Genomic DNA, 17,762 nt, shown 5'->3' with positions numbered 1-17,762 from the left:
CACACACACACATATATATATATATATATATAGGGAAGGGATCAGGTGCATTTGTTGCTTCCCGTGCGGTTGTGCGGTTGATTAATGTGCGGGAGGTTTATACTTAATTTGCGTGAGTGTTGTGCTTAATGTGCCTGAGATTTGTACTTAATGTGCGTGATGTTAATATGCGTGAGTTTTGTACTTAATGTGCCTGAGTATTATGTTTAATGTGCCTGAGATTTGTGCTTAATGTGCGTGTGTATTTCAGAATTACGAGCTCAGAAGGAAGAAGAACATAAACTCACGCACATTAACGCCCAAGCTTCTTGTTACTTCTTCCTTCAATTTGGCCATGGATTCTAGATTATCAGCTACCTTCAGTGCAGTTGAATGTTTATATAAATGACGCACTCACAGTAAAATTTGCACAGCGGCATCATCATAATTCTTAACCACAATAGCCCGCCTCTGCATCATCATCATCGGGGAGGGACATCATCATCGGGGAGGGACATCATCATCATCGGGGAGGGAGCAATGACTACTGGGGATGGGGAAGAAGCTGAAATCCATATTTTCTGCTGCATTTTACACATTCACGCATATTAAGTACAAATCTCAGGCACATTAATAACCGCACAACCGCACGGGAACCTTTCACTATATATATATATATATATATATATATATATATATATATATATATATATATATATGTGTATATATATATATATATATATATATATATATATATATGTGTGTGTATTCAAATGAGAACAAGTATATTATAGAGGACTGTGAGGACAAATGTAGTGTGTGCCATTAGCCGGTATGTCGTGTGCATGGCCGAATGTAGTTGTGTGCCACAGTTTGTATGTCGCGTGCTAGATTTGTTAATTTATAGAGCCTGGGTTCGAAACCTGATGTTTACATTTATTCTTGTGTGCCATTATGTATTAAGTTGTGTGCCTGCTATTAATTTGTTGTATGCCCATTATTTGTCCTCACAGTCCTCTATATATTGTTGTCCTCATTTGAACTCAACCCTATATATATATATATATATATATATATATATATATATATATATATATATATATATATATATATATATAAACGTAATAAGTCTGAATCAAAGTTATATCTTTCATTTATGTCCATGTTTTTAATGCTAATCATTTTGTACATTGTGCTAATCAACAAAAAAAAATCCAAATTTCAACTCATACCTTTCATCATCTTTGGACCTTTTTCCCATGCTTCCACTAAAATCCCATAGTAACATATTTTTTAGGAAGAGGCTTCAAACAATTTTATATAACCGTACTAGTTTTTTACGCGCATTGCACGATTGTTATAATGCCCAATTTTTTTTTAATAAGTACTTTAAAGTATATCAAGACAAGATTATATGAGAATTGTTCATGCATAGATAATTGAATGTTGAATTTGCGTATTTAAATAGGTAATTCTAAGTTTACAAATACAAGATAATATAGTCATTATTGATTATAATTGTCAATAAAATAATTATATAGGTATGGTTGAAACCAAATACGGGACATAAGGGAGAGCAAATAAAAATTAAGGCATAAAATATTAAATATATACTAATATTGAAGAGCTAACTACTGATTGCCAAACAAGGAAATTGCGATGAAGTTTCTCACTTCAATTTGTTGTGTGATTTGAATATGATTGGCTTAATTATATATTTTTATTTTTTAAAATTATTATTATTATTATTATTATTATTATTATTATTATTATTATCTTATGTCATTTCACATGTTAATCTAAACATTTATTTTTTTCAAATATATTTTTACCAACCATTGATATAATTCGCTTGTCAAATTCGTTAATATAATCCGAACGCTAACTGCTAACTCCTAATTGTTAAAGAAGGACATTGCGAGATATTTCTCACTTCAATTTGTTGTGTGATTTGAATACTCTGTTTGTTAACAAATCCCTCAAGTAGTTAATATGATTGACTTTATTAATTATATTTTTCTTTAATTTTTTTATGGTATTAATAAAATACTTGGTAAATAAATATATAACATTATTTTGTATTAGAACTTTGATATTTAATTAAAAAATAGTGTACAAAAAAAGATAATAGACAATGTAGTGAATATAATCAATTGATGAATTGGAATGTAAAGAATTTTTACATTGGAGAAATATAAAGACAATATAACTAATAAAACTATTTCTCTTAATTAATTTATTGATAATGAATTTTTTTTTAATAAAGACATTGTAGGGACAATGTAGCGAATATAATCAATTCATGAATTTGAATGTAAAGAATTTTTATATTGGATAAAAATAAAGACAATATAACTAATGAAATTATTTATCTTATTTAATTTAGAGTAAATACTCAAAATGGTCCCTCAACTATAGCTAAATTCACAAATTGGTCATCGACTTTCAATTTTAACCAATTAAGTCCTTAACTTTGCAATTTTAACACAATTTGGTCCTCCGTCTATTTGACCGTTTGTTGACCGTGATCTTCAAGGATATATATGTAATTTCATCGTCGCCCGCTCTCATCCGCTGTCGTGACACAGTCTATCTCCCAGCCACAAGCCACTGTCCATCCACCCTCATCTACTGCCATGATACACTCCACTGCGTAGCCTTCACCTACTGCCACGACACGATCCACCGCCCAAACACCTTCTCATAATTCATCATTGTCGGCGCTACAACCCAATTTGCAATCTTCATCAGGTCCAATGCTTCAAACAACCATGTCTGAGTCTACTGGGTGGCGTCGCGATTCTCGTGTCCAACAAGAAGCGCGATTCAGGTCGGGCCAAATACCAGCTCATGCACGTGGTCCGCACGCACAAGAGCACCGCCGATAAAGCCTATCGCTGCATTTACGAGTAGGAAGATCCGCAAGGGAAAGTTGGAATCAACCTCTCAAAAGACCTAATGGTGATCGTCGACGAAGCCCTCAAATCCAACATAACCACAATCGGCCCGCTCGTTCTCCCGCCATCGGAGCAGCTCCTCTTCCTCTTCACCCTAATCGACCGGAAAATCTTCAATCCCAAATGGAAACCCTACATTACCGACTTCAAACAGGCATTCGAACACTTCTGCATCAACGCCGGCGGCCGCGCCGTCATCGACGATCTCTAAAAGAACCTGCAGCTCTCGTCGGAGCATGTGGAGGCCTCCAGGATGATGCTGCACCGATTCGGAAACACGTCGTCTTCTTCGCTCTGGTACGAACTCAACTACATTGAATCCAAAGGGAGAATGAAGAAAGGCGACAGGATTTGGCAGATTGCTTTCGGCAGTGGATTCAAATGTAACAGTGCAGTCTGAAAATGCAACCAGAACCTTAAAAAATCGACGATGGACCATGAAATTAAATATATATCATAAAAAACCACAGTCAACAAACGGTCAAATAGACAGAGGACCAAATCGTGTTAAAATTGCAAAGCTAAGGACTTAATTGGTTAAAATTAAAAGTCGAGGATCAATTTGTGAATTTAGCTATAGTCGAGGGACCATTTTGAGTATTTACTCTTTAATTTTTTTTTTTTGAAAGTTACTGGCTCTATTACATTGTAGTATCTGTTCATATACTTTCTCAACCTACTGAAACACAAAGAACCAATAACGCCTCCACTGAGGCTTGAACTCATAATCTTCCAAATGGAAGTCCAACCCGGATACCATTAGACCACATAGTCCTGGTTACTCTTTAATTTATTGATAATGAATCACTACAATCAATTAATGAATTGGAATGTAAAGAATTTTTACATTGGAGAAATATAGAGACAATATAACTAATAAAACTATTTCTCTTAATTAATTTATTGATAATGAATATTTTTTTTAATAAAGACATTGTAGGGACAATGTAGCGAATATAATCAATTGATGAATTTGAATGTAAAGAATTTTTATATTGGATAAAAATAAAGACAATATAACTAATGAAATAATTTCTCTTATTTAATTTATTGATAATGAATAATTTTTTTTTTTTTGAATAAAGAGTAGTTAAAGACATTATAGACATATAATTCTAAAATATAAATGCATATGTATTATTTTTTGTTGTAGCTACTAAATTATTATTTAATTTAATAAGAGTAAAATATAGTTCTAATTATGCCAACTTTGATTGGGATGAGGTTCGAACCTAAAACCTTTCCTATTCAAATCAATAAGTAAGTTAACAGTAAACTAACTGAAATTAACGAAAAAGATAATATTTAACGAAAAAGTTAACGGATAATCATATTCATTAATGATAAATTAGGAAATCTCAAGGAAAAATTAAAATCTAATCAATCTGAGCTATTCATTTGATTTAAAAATTTGACCGCGCCATTTTTTCTACCCATTATAGGCCTAACTCTCTTGGGCTCTTATTAGTATAGTAGAAGTATATATACTATACTAATAATATATATATATATATATATATATATATATATATATATATATATATATATATATATATATATATATATATATATATATATATATATATATATATCTACTTCTACTATACTAATAAGAGCCCAAGAGAGTTAGGCCTATAATGGGTAGAAAAAATGGCGGTCACAGATTTTAATCAAATGAATGGCTCAGATTGATTAAAAGATTGATAAGATTTAAATTTTACACTAAAATTTCCTAAAATACCCACACACCATTACTAATTCCGTTAAAATTTTAAGAATTGCAACGTTCACCGTTAACTTACTCATTAATTTTAATACAAAAAAAGGTCTTAGGTTCGAACCTCATCCCAATCAAAATTGTCATAATTAATACTCTATTTTACTCTTATTAAATTATATAAATAATAATTTAGTAGCTACAACCAAAAATTATAGATATGCATTTCTTTAATTTAGAATTATGTGTCCATAATGCCTTTATTCAAAAAAAAAATTATTCATTATCAATAAATTAAATAAGAGAAATAATTGTATTAGTTATATTGTCTTTATTTTTCTGCAATATAAAAATTCTTTATATTCAAATTTATTAATTGATTATATTCGCTACATTGTCCTTACAATGTCTTAATTCAGTAAAAAAAAAATTATTCATTATCAATAAATTAATTAAGAGAAATATTTTCATTAGTTATATTGTCTTTATTTTTCTCAAATGTAAAAATTTTTACATTCAAATTCATCAATTGATTATATTCACTACATTGTCTATTATCTTTTTTGTGCACTATTTTTCTAATTTAATATCAAAGTTATAATACAAAATAATGCTATATATTTATTTACCAAGTATTTTATTAATACCATGAAAAAATTAAAAAAATATAATTAATAAAGCCAACCATATTAACTACTTGAGAGATTTTGTGACAAAGAGAGTATTCAAAGCACACAACAAATTGAAGTGAGAACTACCTTGCAATGTCCTTGTTTGACAATCAGCAGTTAGCGGATTTGACCAACGAATTTATTTAATTATTAACATTGGGTAGAAAAAATGACCGCCAAATTATTAAATCAAATGAATGATTCAAATTGTTCAGGTTTTAATTTTTTTAAAAGTTTTTCTAATTTATCCTTAATTATATGATTATCCCTTTAACTTTTCCGTTAAATACCGTTAATTCACCGTTAGTCTAATTCTAATATTAACGTCTAATATAGAATTATATTTACACCATTAATCTAATTCTAATATTAAAGTCTTAATAGAACTTAACCACAAATCCTAATGTCGAAATCTCCTCAAACAATATTAGTATATATTTAATATTTTATGCCCTAATTTTTATTTGTTCTCCCTTATGTCCCATATTTGGTTTCAACCATACCTATACAATTATTTTATTGACAATTATAATCAATCTTGACTATATTATCTTGCTTTGTAAACTTAGAATTACCTATTTAACCCGCACGAGCTTAGCTCAATGGTTTAGTGGGCAGTATTTGGGAGAAGAGACCAAGGTTTGAACCTCGGCGGCGGCAGTGCGGGAATTATGTCCAAAGTGGGCAGATTCCTTGTTCGCACCGGCATTTGGTCCTATCTGCTGAACCATTGAGTCACCGTGATTTACAACTTCCCACAATGCTTTGTCGGGTAAGAGTGTGGGGGCCCTTGGGGTTGGGGACTCAACCTTTGGGAGAAGAATTACCTATTTAAATACGCAAATTCAACCTTCAATTATGTATGCATGAACAATTTCAATATAATCTTACCTTAATATAATTTAAAGTACTTATTTAAAAAAAAAAATATTGGGCATTATCCCAATAGCACAATGCGCGTAAAAAACTAGTATATATATATATATATATATATATATATATATATATATATATATATATATATATATATATATATATATATATATATATATATATATATATATATTTGTCTGTATTTTTTCATAAATAAAAGGGTATTTTGGTAATTTCTAGTCTTAAAAATTTTGTTTTATTTTATTTTATTTTTTAATTTTACATCCGACCTAATAGTAATAGGAAAATAATTTTTAGTCCACACATTTAGTTGTGGATTTTTGCTAATTAATTAATTATTTTTTTTGGGTATTAATAAAATAGAACCCATTTTAACGGAATTACCTGTTGCATTGTTGGCCACACCAACACATTACACACGCACCGTACACCGCCGGAATTTCCACCCGTTTCCGTCCGGAGCTTCCCCGGAGAGGTAGCCATGTACGGAGCTCTGAACTTTGTAGCGACCCCAGTTGCGGGACCACTTTCGACCCGGAAAGCAGCAGTATCCAACTCTTGGAGCAACAGAGTCTTTATCGTTAGAGCATCTTCGGAAAACCCCACGGTTTCTGCTTCCGTCAGCACGAAAGAGGGACCCAAATCGGGGGCTTCGTTTTCTGCGCCGCCCAATTTCAAGGCGCCGCAGCCCAAGCCTTTCAACGTGAGGGGTGATAAGTTCTTGGACATATTGGGAGCTTCTCTCGCGCTATTGTTTCGACTCGGCACTGCTGCTCTAGTTTCTGGGTACCAATCATCATTCTATACACTTCATCATTTCGATTTATTCACGTCACTTCACTCTTAATTTAATCTGAAATTTTAAGGATTTTTTTTTTTTTTTTTTTTTGGATTTTCAATTCATGCTCACTGAAATCAACTCGGACTGATTGAACAAGGAATTACATATTGTATGTGAAATGTATTTTTTATGCTTCTGGGTAGCAAATGGAAGCTGTTTGAATTTGTTGTGGAGGATTTTAGGCATTATTGGGGAAGATATGTCTTGAGATAAGTAGGATGCGGGCATTTTGGTGCAAAGAATTAACTCAAAAAATGAAGGCAATTTGAGTTTCACTAGCTAATGTTATTTTTAATTTATCTGTCCATATGTATGAGTGTTTGTGTGTAAAAAGGGAAGATGAGATCAAAAGTAGATACAATGTATATTCTTTGGCAATCTAAAGGAAGCTAAAAGCCTAGAGTTAAGAGTCCAAGCACACTGGTAAATCCACTGCCTCAGATTAAACTTAGTACTAAAAGTGAAGTATTTAACTATTTCTTTGTTGGTTTACAAGATTTTTTATTTTTTATTTTGTAATATTTATTTCATCAGTAGCTGCAAATTTGCATAACTATTCTTTCTGCACTTCTGCAGATATTCAGCCTCCTTTGTGGACAAGAAAGAGATACCACCTGACCAGTATGCACTTCAAATTGCTGGTAGTTATTGCTTATTAATATCTCTACTCATACCACTTAACTGGGATATATTTTCATCACTTTTTGGGAAGGTGAAAGGGGTTTAGACCTTATTCTGTGTGTGTGTGTGTGCGTGCGCGTATAGCAAAACAATCTTCCTTCATTTTGGTAGATAACCGCACAGAAAAAGGAATTGCATTGCAAATAATTATTTGTCGATTATGATAAGCAGTGTGTTACACAGTAAGGTTCAGAATATTGTGACAAGTTTAGATTGATATATTTCTGACATCAGATGCTTACAAACAGGTTTCGCGGTGAAAGAGACTTCGAAACTGGGTCCTCGGCCTGAGAAGCCAATTCAGATATATGAATTTGAAAGGTTTCTTTGATTTCATTTATATTTTCTTCTAAAATTAAATTATCAATCATTGACATCTTCAGTTGTTCAGTTAATACCGGTTTTTTTTTTTTTTTTTTTCACCATTTAAATATGATATTGGATAAATTGTGACTGAGTCCATCTTTTGCTCTGTACTAATGTGCCTAATATGGATTTTGCGGGATGTTTATTCAGCTGCCCCTTTTGTCGGAAGGTAACACTAAACATTTCTCTTCTTCTTCTTCTTATGACCTTAGAGTGTTGCTCATAGTTTAATATTCGGAAACTGGAGATATTTGTCTCAGTATGATAGAATGCATAGTTTTTTAATATTGTAATTTCAAATTCAGAAATGGAATTGAAGATTGAATTTACTGTTGGATATGGTTGTAATGAAATGTCAAATGCTCATAAATGTTGGATTCAGGTAGTGTTCAATTACTTTATATGTGTGCAGTAAATGAAGCCATGAATCCCTCTATAAGGAAAAATTTCTGATTACAAAAATACTTTTGTATAAAAAAAAATAAAAATTCTAATAGCCATTCTAGGTAATTGTTCTGCTCTCGGAGCAGATCTTAATGGAATAAAGTCACTCCAGTCTGCTTTCATGACACTGTAGGAAGTCTTCTAAGTTTTGTATTTGGGGGTAGACCTCTTTAGCTTTTACTTTTACAATTGTTTTATCAGTCGCTCTTTTCTAAATGATAAATAGATCTGATGTTGCATTTATGGTATTTCATTGGAAAATTCCTTATCTGCCAACCACATATAATTTACTATAGGTAAGGGAAATTGTCGCAATTTTGGATCTTGATGTCTTGTTCTATCCTTGCCCAAGAAATGGCCCAAACTTTCGTCCTAAGGTTGCTCAGATGGGTGGAAAGCAACAGTTTCCTTATATGGTAAGTCAAAACTATGGACTTGAACAGTGCATTTAGGAATCTTAAGAATGTTGCAATATCTTTCATTTGCATCACGGCAATCCTCATTGCCTCTTGGATTGTTTTACAAGTGAGTGTGTAAGGTCGTGCCTTTTACAGGTTGATCCAAACACTGGAGTTGCAATGTATGAATCAGATGAGATAATAAAGTACCTGGTTGGAAAATATGGTATGGCTTGCTTATTTTTGTTTGACTTGTCTTATAATGAATTAATACGCCTTAAATGGTGTATTTATGTAGATTATATAAATATGTATGTATATGCATGTTTGTGTATTCATATATGTACATACGCGTGCGTGCCTTCCAGAAATTACATTACATTTAAAGTGAATAATCTTGCACCCTTTGGATGGTTTTTTTATGTCATTTTTTATCTTCTCATTTGTTTTCCATCTCAGTCTGCACTGTTTATGATATGTTACATACCTTGTGTAGGTGATGGACAGGTCCCACTTTTATTGTCTCTCGGTCTGCTAACTGTAAGCAACATAATATTTAGTCAAACTAATTGGATATATTAGGAGAATAGATATTTAATTTTGGCTTCCGCCTTTCAGACTTTGACAGAAGGCTTTGCTATGATTGGTAGAATGGGAAAGGTATAATTTCTGTCTTTAAACTCTTTACTCGAGTTTTCTCGCAAAGGCTAACCTTCCTGATTCTGCAGGGATCGTCCTATACTCCATCTAAACTTCCACCAAAGCCTCTAGAGATATGGGCATATGAGGTCAGACCTTCCTTGCTTGGATGAAAGATAATATCTATTTGAGTTGATGTGAATCTGTTTTGAGTCGTTTTCATTTATATTGTACATCTATAAAATGTTCCTTCATGATTGACATGTAATCCTTTTGTTTCAGCCTTCTCCGTTTTGTAAAATTGTGCGTGAAGTACTTGTTGAACTAGAGCTGCCTCACATACTTCACAGGTATATATGTGGAGGGAAAATCATAGTTCCATTAAAAAAAAATATATTTTCTTTTATTGATAACATATGATTAGGAAGGGTCAGAAAAGCTACTTGAAATTCTTCCCAGAGAGTACAAGTGGGGGCAAATTTCCATAAGTGGAAACCCGCTCGCTCTACTAGGGAATTTGAATTGGTACTACTGCATTACTGCTTTTCTTCTGAACCGCTAATTTTCCGTTCCACCTTGAAATGTCAACATGACAATGCAAAAATGCTTGCTCAGCTACTGCTGCAGCTTCTACGAAGTAGAATTCCATGACCACGTTATCCAGACCGTGGTAACCAACATGCCACGCATGGTTGATGTCTGGGTACACGAAATGGAGAAGCATTACTGCAAAAGTGGAAGCGAAGTTGTTGTCGGTCTTGACATCGAATGGCGTCCCAATAGAGATACTGGAATCACTAACGTTATCGCAACGCTGCAGCTCTGCATTGCAAACAACTGCTTGATTTTCCAGCTCATCCACACACCTGAGATCCCTGAATCGCTCAGGGATTTCCTTAAAAACGACAGTAATATCTTCGTCGGTGTTGGTGTCTGCGATGATGCTGCAAAACTCGAGAGAGATTATGGATTGGAGGTAGTGAATACTGCAGATCTTAGGCACTTGGCCATGAAGGCAAAAGGAGGCGAAAGCTGGCCACGCTATGCAGGGCTGGCCCGTTTGACAGAGGAGATACTTGGATTAGCATTGGTTAAGCCTAAGGAAATTACGCTCAGCATGTGGGACAATGAGTTGCTGAGTGAAAAGCAGATTGAATATGCTTGTATAGATGCCTTTGTGTCGTGGGATATCGGGAAGCATTTGATTTGATGCTGTTATATCACATACAAGTTTTTTTCTTAAAGATCTTATTTATTCTACAGCTGTGCTCGTGGCAGCCCCAAACGCCAGTCATTGTACCAGAGAGTCGGACATTTCCAGGTTTTACCCTCGTTTCCCTAGCTTCCCGTCCATAATTTTCTGTTCAGATTTATAGTGGAGGCTAAACAATCATGCCAACAAAATGAAATGAAACTTCGTTTATTGAAGAAAAGTTGGTACAGAATACATGCTCACAACCAGACCTCTTTGATCTAGCTAATAATTAAAACTTCGTTCATGTTAGACTTTTTTCTGTTCTTCATGCGATAACAGAATGTCGGACCAAAAAACATAATTATCTGCTTTGTATTTTCCTAGGCTCCATACTTAGAAGATCCAAATACCGGGGTGCAGATGTTTGAGAGCGCAGAGATTGTGGAATATTTACGGGCAACTTACGCTCTCTAACGAGTTAGGCTTGCTGTAATCTTTTCCTGTTTTGATTTCTCCAAGCCACTACTGCTGTATAATATTTTGCTCTATCTGGTTTATCTCTGAAGCAACACCTACACTTTCTGATTCACATAGGAGGGGATGCTTGAACTTGCATTTCACTGGAAAAATTGTGTCCATAAAGAATTTGGGGACTTATATAGTATAAACCAACAGTGATCTTATGATTTCTGCAGAAATAATAGAACAAGAAAGTATGTCTGTCTGTCTTTTATGCATTCATACCCTGACCTGCTACCACTTATTTCTAGTGAGGAGGGTTTGCATGTGCAGCTCAACTGGTTACATAGGTGAAATTTGTCACAATAAACAAAAGATCGAATCTCACCAGCACTATTGTGCGAGCAACCTCTCAAATGAGAGGAGCTTCTTGTGCACGGTGAGCAAAAATCTAGTCTCAGTTGATCAGTTGAGTCACCAAGATTTATCCTTCCATAATCATGTCGGGCCGTGTTATGGGGGCGCCTAGGGTGGACGATTCCACCTTTTATCACAAGAGTGTTTTGGTTGGTGGGTAAGAACTGAGTTATAATACAATTGTGACCGCAATTTATAATTCTTTCCTCTATTTAATTTCCCTGTATATTAGAATTATAATGTGTACTATAGAACTATTTCAAATTTGAACTTGACCTTACCTCGCTTCGTGCTCGGCTCAGCTTGTCTGCACTCCTAATCAAATGCTTTTGTTTGGCAATGAAGACAATCATCTTCCCAAATTTAGGACAAAGACTTTGTCCCTAATCTAGGATGAAGATGGTGAACAGAGGCTAGACACGCTTCATTTTGATTATAGCGACTTGAACCATCATCCATAAACTAATATCTCTTAAATCTAATATCGGGGGTGGTTGAGTGAAAGGGACTCATCTATCCTTAACTAAAGGTTAAGGGTTCGATTCTTGACTTTGGGTATGTAGCATATTTAAATTTTCAGGTCAGCTATCCGAGGTACTTACAATTCAGTTAGGGATTAGTCACTGTGTCCGACGGCGAGATGAGTTCATTAAAATTAGATTATCTATGCCTCATTGAAACAAACAGTGCCACTGAATTAAAACAACAATCAACTTCAAATGGGAAGTCCTAATTGACAAATGATTATTTAACACACCAAGTAGGCCACTACTTATTGAAACTAAAATAATTATAAACTTGAAGAATATGTATAAATAAATACTCACAATCACTAAGCGAAATGAAAACGAATTAGCATTCACAATTGCAAACTTAACCGAACTTTCATTAATCCTTATCTAAAAAAATTGAGGTTTTAGAACCCTACTCAGAAAAAAACCAAAAAGCTATAAGAAAAGTAAAAGTGAAATTGATAGTTCTAGAGTATTGTTTTGATAGATTGATTTTTAGTCTAGATAGTTGGATCACCATGATTTACCCCTCCATTATTTTGTTGGGCTCTTTATAAACAACTTTAATTACATCACTTTTAATAAATGTAATCAACCTACCTAAAGTTCATGATTTCTCTCTCCGATACTTTGGTGCCCTAGGGTTTCTTTCTCTACCCTTTTCTTGCCGTCTTTTCCCCCCTCTATCTGCATGGATACTATTTGATTTGTGCATGAAATGGAGGAAATTCACCTAGCTAGCAACGTGGACGAGGTACTGAAGCCTAGGTAGAGGAACGTTTGGATAGAGTTGTTGAGGACGCTGAGTGGTGTACAATCCATCCCACGCTATGGTTTACAATATGCATACTGCTACTAGTGATCACTCAGCCATCTTCATTGATACAGAAGACCCCTGTGTGTGAAGGCTTAGACGTCGTTTTATGTTTGAAAATGCCTGGCTTAAAGACGAAGGTTGTAAGTCAGTTGTGGCAAATTCTTGGGTTTCGTCAGTTGGTGCAAAAAAGACTTGATATCTACAGTCGGGACCTTGGCTCATGGGGCGGTGATTATGGTAAACACTTAAGTAGGACTATTGATGACCTCCAACGCCATATTAGTTCTCTGTTTGTGAGCCGTGACCCCACCTCTTTTGCTACAATTCGCTAACTTGACAGTGAACTCTAGTTTTCCCTTGACAAATTAAATACTTTTTTGGAGTCAGCGAGCAAAACAACACTGGTTTACTCAAGGTGACCAGAACATAAAGTTTTTTCACTTACATGCCTCTAACTGGAAGCGCAGGAACCCCATCACTAGGCTTATGGACTCAGACGGGCGGTGAGTAAAACGCGAGGGCCTGAGTTTGTTGATTGCTGATTATTATAAAAACATCTTTTCCAGTACAGGGGTTCTAGGCATAGAGGAATTTGGTGGCGGGAATGCATTTCTCTATGAGTCTTATACCCCCTAATTCTTGGGCTCCATCAATTGGTCAGTTGGTGCCAGAAAGACTTGATATCTACAGTCGGGACCTTGGCTCATGGGGCGGTGATTATGGTAAACGCTTAAGTAGGACTGTTGATGACCTCCAACGACATATTACTTCTCTGTTTGTGAGCCGTGACCCCACATCTTTTGCTACAATTCGCCAACTTGGACAGTGAACTCTAGTTTTCCCTTGACAAATTAAATACTTTTTGGAGTCAGCGAGCAAAACAACACTGGCTTAGTCAAGGTGACTAGAACAAAAAGTATTTTCACTTACATGCCTCTAACCGGAAGTGCATGAACCCCATCACTAGGCTTATGGACTCAGACGGGCGGTGGGTAGAACGCGAGGGCCTGCATTTGTTGATTGCTGATTATTATAAAAACATCTTTTCCAGTACATGGCTTCTAGGCATAGAGGAGTTTGGTGGCGGCAATGCATTTCTCTATGAGTCTTATACCCCTAGGATCTTCAGCTCCATGCTGTATTGGCCACTCTTGGGGTTCGGTCGGTGCCAAATATTGGTATGTACCTTGGCTTCCCGATTGGTGTAGGTAGGAATAAAAATGAGGTATTCCCTTTCATAGAGGCCTACATGAGACAGAGAGTGGGAGGTTGGGGTAAATAAGAAGCTGCTATCCAGAGTTGGTAAGGAAATTCTCTTGAAAAGTATAGCACGAACACTCCCCACTTTCACCATGAGTCTGTTGGGTAGTTTCTAGTTGGTATACCCCCAAAATAATAATCCTATGAAAAGATTATTATTATATGGAAAGACAAATAATTGGAAAAGAAATGGTGGATGATTCGGTTAGATGTTAGCACAAGTTCAACGTATTATTCGTTTTCTTAAAACCTTATTTGCTACCTCCCACAAGTGCTAGGAGCGTTGTAGCCTAGGTTTCACAGGATAAAACGTGCTACGGTTCAACGTTTGAGCACCCAAAATTTGAACCCGGCGAACTTTGCTGCTTAGAACACAGTAGGCTAAGAGAGGAGTTGGAGCTGTAAAAAATCATTATATAGGAGAAGATGGGCCTAACCATTGAATATGAGGATTAATTATGGAACAGGCGCGAGAAAGAACCTCTATGCTATACAATTCAATAAGTCTAAAAAGAGGTCTTGTATAAATAGTGGGGTAAATCCTCTTCCCAAACAAATGTGGGACACAAATTTCACTTTTTCCCTTCATTTTTCCAACTTAATGGGTCTATTTTGAGAATCAATATCTCGTTCACCCATTATCCGTTTTGAGCGTACAATATATCAATCTCTTCGTCTCACTACGAAGAATCCGAATCCACTTTGACCCGACCAAATCGGAAGTGGACCCCACTGATATTTGTACCACAAAATAGCTACTTAAAATGTCATTTTATGCCAATTTATGCTATTTTTTCCAACAATCCCCCACATGAATGAAAAATTAATTTTTCAGGGTATTTTTGAAATCAGAAACAACTGTGTTCAACGGTCGATCCCTGCATACGATAGGTAGGGATCACTATACCCTTTGAACCTTCCCTTGTAAAGATACATTTACTCTACTGGCTGTACGGTAGAACGCGATGTCTTTGAACTGACTGCCGTTTTGTATAGACGATGACATATCTCACACAGGAACCTCCCAACCATGCGTTGTTCTCATGAGTGTGCCTGTTTTGGTCGTGGGTCACCATTCCTGGTTCTGCAAGAGTTTGTGAAGAATTGAGCCCTGTTCAATTCTCCTTCGAAGCGACCCTCACTTCTCTCTTACATAAGTGATTCTTTTCCAAGTATCCCGCATACTCACACATGTCAACCGACATTCGAATCATTAAAGCATCAACATGCTAACCTTGTGAGGGAGCCACCGTTTCTAACGAGGAGTGGTAGGAAATTCAAGACCCCCACAGTGACACGCTCCGTTCCATAATTTAGTTGTCCCATTGAACCTAGGTGCCAGCTAGGTTGGGTATCCACTATAGAACTTTATACCAAGGGCTTTAGACCCATTCCCCATCTCAACTTCTCCACAACTTCTTTTCATAACCCTTTGGTTAGCGGATCCGCTATATTGTCTTTTGACTTTACGTAGTCAATCAAGACAACACCAATTGTGAGAAGTTGTTTAATGGTATTATGTATACGACGCACATGTCTAGACTTACCATTATACATATGACTTTGTACAAACACTCCCCACTTTCACCATGAGTCTCTATTGTTGGGTAGTTTCTAGTTGGTATACCCCCAAAATAATAATCCTACGAAAAGATTATTATTATATGGAAAGGCAAATAATTGGGAAGGAAATGGTGGATGATTCGGTTAGAGGTTAGCACGAGTTGAACGAATTGTTCGTTTCTTTAAAACCTTATTTGCTACCTCCCACAAGTGCTAGGATCGTTGTAGCCTAGGTTTCCCAGGATAAAACGCGCTATGGTTCAACGTTCGAGCACCCAAACTTTGAACCTGGCGAACTAGAGCAAAGCTTAGAACACAGTAGGATAAGAGAGGAGTAGAAGCAGAGATTTTGGAGTTGGAAAACAATTGTTTTTGTTTTATATATAATTCGGCTGCAACTACTACTTCTTATATAGGAGAAGATGGTGTAAATAACATTTACTTAGGCATTCAAACCCATGTTCAAAACCTTAAAAACTGACCATTGAATATGAGGATTAATTCTGGAATTCAAAATTGGAATTACTTTGAAATTAATTCCGTAACAGCTGAATTAATCCTCCCAATAGTCATCTGAACTAAACAGTCACGAACCGTTCCAGAAATGTGTACCAGCGGTACAGGTCCGTATCGTACCGAAAATGGACGTGTACCGCGCATCGCGTGTACCATTCCGGAAATGGATCGTGTGTACTGCGCTGTGTACACCGGTAGACGTGAACCGCAGCGCGGAATGTACCGGTAGACCAGATCGGCGTGTCTACTGCTGCGGTAGACCAGACAAAATTGTTCTGAAGGTTGGCATAGCCTGCCAATTTTCGGACGACATTCGTGCCCGCAGGTGCCGGTGCTTGGATCAAGTCTTTTTCGATCTCAATTTGGGATTTGATTTGCACCCCCTCCCCCCTTGCGCGCAAAAAAGAGCCTCTATGCTATACAATTCAATAAGTCTAAAAAGAGTTCTTGTATAAATAGTGAGGCAAATCCTCTTCCCAAACTAATGTGGGACAAAAGCTTCACTTTCACCCTTCATTTTTCCAACTTAATAGGTCTACTTTGAGAATTAATATCTCATTCACCCATTATCCGTTTTGAGCGTACAATATATCAATCTCTTCGTCTCACTATGAAGAACCCGAATCCACTTTGACCCAACCCAAATCAGAAATGGACTCCACTGATATTTGTATCACAAAATATCTATTTAAAATGTCATTTTATGCTAATTTATGCTATTTTTTCCAACAAATCACCTCCCTCTTACTTTCTATGAAAAATTGGAAAGGATTATGAATAAGTATTAGTGGGAAACAGAGCCTTTTGGAGGGGGTGGGATGCACTAGACTAGTTGGGACAAACTATGTCTACCTAAGAAAGATGGGAGGCTTAGCTTCAAGAAGTTAAACTTATTTAATACTGCCATTTGGCTAAACAAGGCCGGAGGCTTTTAGTTAATGACACATCTGTGGTTGCTCACCGTTTTAAAGCCAGATATTACCCAAAAACCTCTTTCCTTAATGCCCGACTTGGTTCAAACCCTAGTTTCCGTTGGAGATCCATTGTGTCTGCTCAATCTTTACTTGCTCAAGGACGTGATTGTATAATTGGTAATGGAAGAAGTACGAAAATCTGGTCTGACCCATGGCTCCCCGACACATCCAATCCTTTCATAGCCACTACGACTTCTCTCCCTTCCTGTGACGAAGCTACAAGTGACTCTCTTATTGATCTTTGTAGACCGTGACATCGAGCTCATTAAGAAGTTTCCTATAGTCCCTAAATACGCATTTCATTGGTTTTGGAAAGGAGATATGCACGGCTTATGCTTAGTTAAGAATGGTTATAAATTATATTGTTGTCATATTATGGCCCTGTTTGGTAAATGGATGTTAATTAGTTGTTAGCTGTTAGCTGATTATGTTAATTAGAGTGTATAACTAGTCGATAACATT

At 35.8% G+C, this 17,762-nt stretch overlaps 1 protein-coding gene and 1 long non-coding RNA gene across 4 annotated transcripts in view; one reads left to right on the top strand and one right to left on the bottom strand.

Moving 5' to 3' along the window:
• The first annotated feature begins 6,606 nt into the window (after nt 1–6,606).
• Nucleotides 6,607–11,874, top strand: LOC109155225. 3 transcript variants are annotated; one of them, XM_019302946.1, is made up of 13 exons: nt 6,607–7,004; nt 7,636–7,700; nt 7,989–8,061; nt 8,257–8,275; nt 8,847–8,966; nt 9,105–9,174; nt 9,445–9,488; nt 9,567–9,608; nt 9,677–9,736; nt 9,870–9,937; nt 10,851–10,908; nt 11,167–11,259; nt 11,553–11,874. In XM_019302946.1, the coding sequence occupies exons 1-12, from the start codon at nt 6,700–6,702 to the stop codon at nt 11,254–11,256; spliced, it is 1,014 nt and encodes a 337-aa protein (XP_019158491.1). In that variant the 5' UTR covers nt 6,607–6,699; the 3' UTR covers nt 11,257–11,259; nt 11,553–11,874. The 3 variants fall into 3 exon arrangements, with proteins under 3 accessions (XP_019158491.1, XP_019158492.1, XP_019158490.1); XM_019302947.1 differs by lacking the exon at nt 11,553–11,874 and adding an exon at nt 11,377–11,480; XM_019302945.1 differs by lacking the exon at nt 11,553–11,874 and having other exon boundaries at nt 11,167–11,466.
• Nucleotides 11,875–12,744: 870 nt separating this feature from the next.
• LOC109155226 overlaps nt 12,745–17,762 on the bottom strand; it is an 84,466-nt gene continuing 79,448 nt past the window's right edge. Inside the window, exons 2-3 of the long non-coding RNA XR_002049878.1 lie at nt 17,494–17,501; nt 12,745–12,853 (exon numbers count right to left, since the gene is read on the bottom strand). This is a non-coding gene — a long non-coding RNA (uncharacterized LOC109155226). The remainder of the gene's footprint in view (nt 12,854–17,493; nt 17,502–17,762) is intronic.

The sequence above is a fragment of the Ipomoea nil genome, unplaced genomic scaffold, assembly GCF_001879475.1.
Source record: "Ipomoea nil cultivar Tokyo-kokei standard unplaced genomic scaffold, Asagao_1.1 scaffold2694, whole genome shotgun sequence".
NCBI lineage: Eukaryota > Viridiplantae > Streptophyta > Magnoliopsida > Solanales > Convolvulaceae > Ipomoea > Ipomoea nil.
The sequence above is the reverse complement of the archived record's forward strand: the minus strand, read 5'-3'. Positions and strand labels throughout refer to the sequence as shown.

Bases quoted from the DNA above. Each gene is read 5' to 3' on its own strand.
- LOC109155225 (XM_019302946.1), top strand. From the start codon at position 6,700: ATGTACGGAGCTCTGAACTTTGTAGCGACCCCAGTTGCGGGACCACTT. The intron at 9,489-9,566 runs GTAAGCAACATA...TCCGCCTTTCAG, and splicing joins TGTCTCTCGGTCTGCTAACT to ACTTTGACAGAAGGCTTTGC. The intron at 10,909-11,166 runs GTTTTACCCTCG...GTATTTTCCTAG, and splicing joins AGAGAGTCGGACATTTCCAG to GCTCCATACTTAGAAGATCC.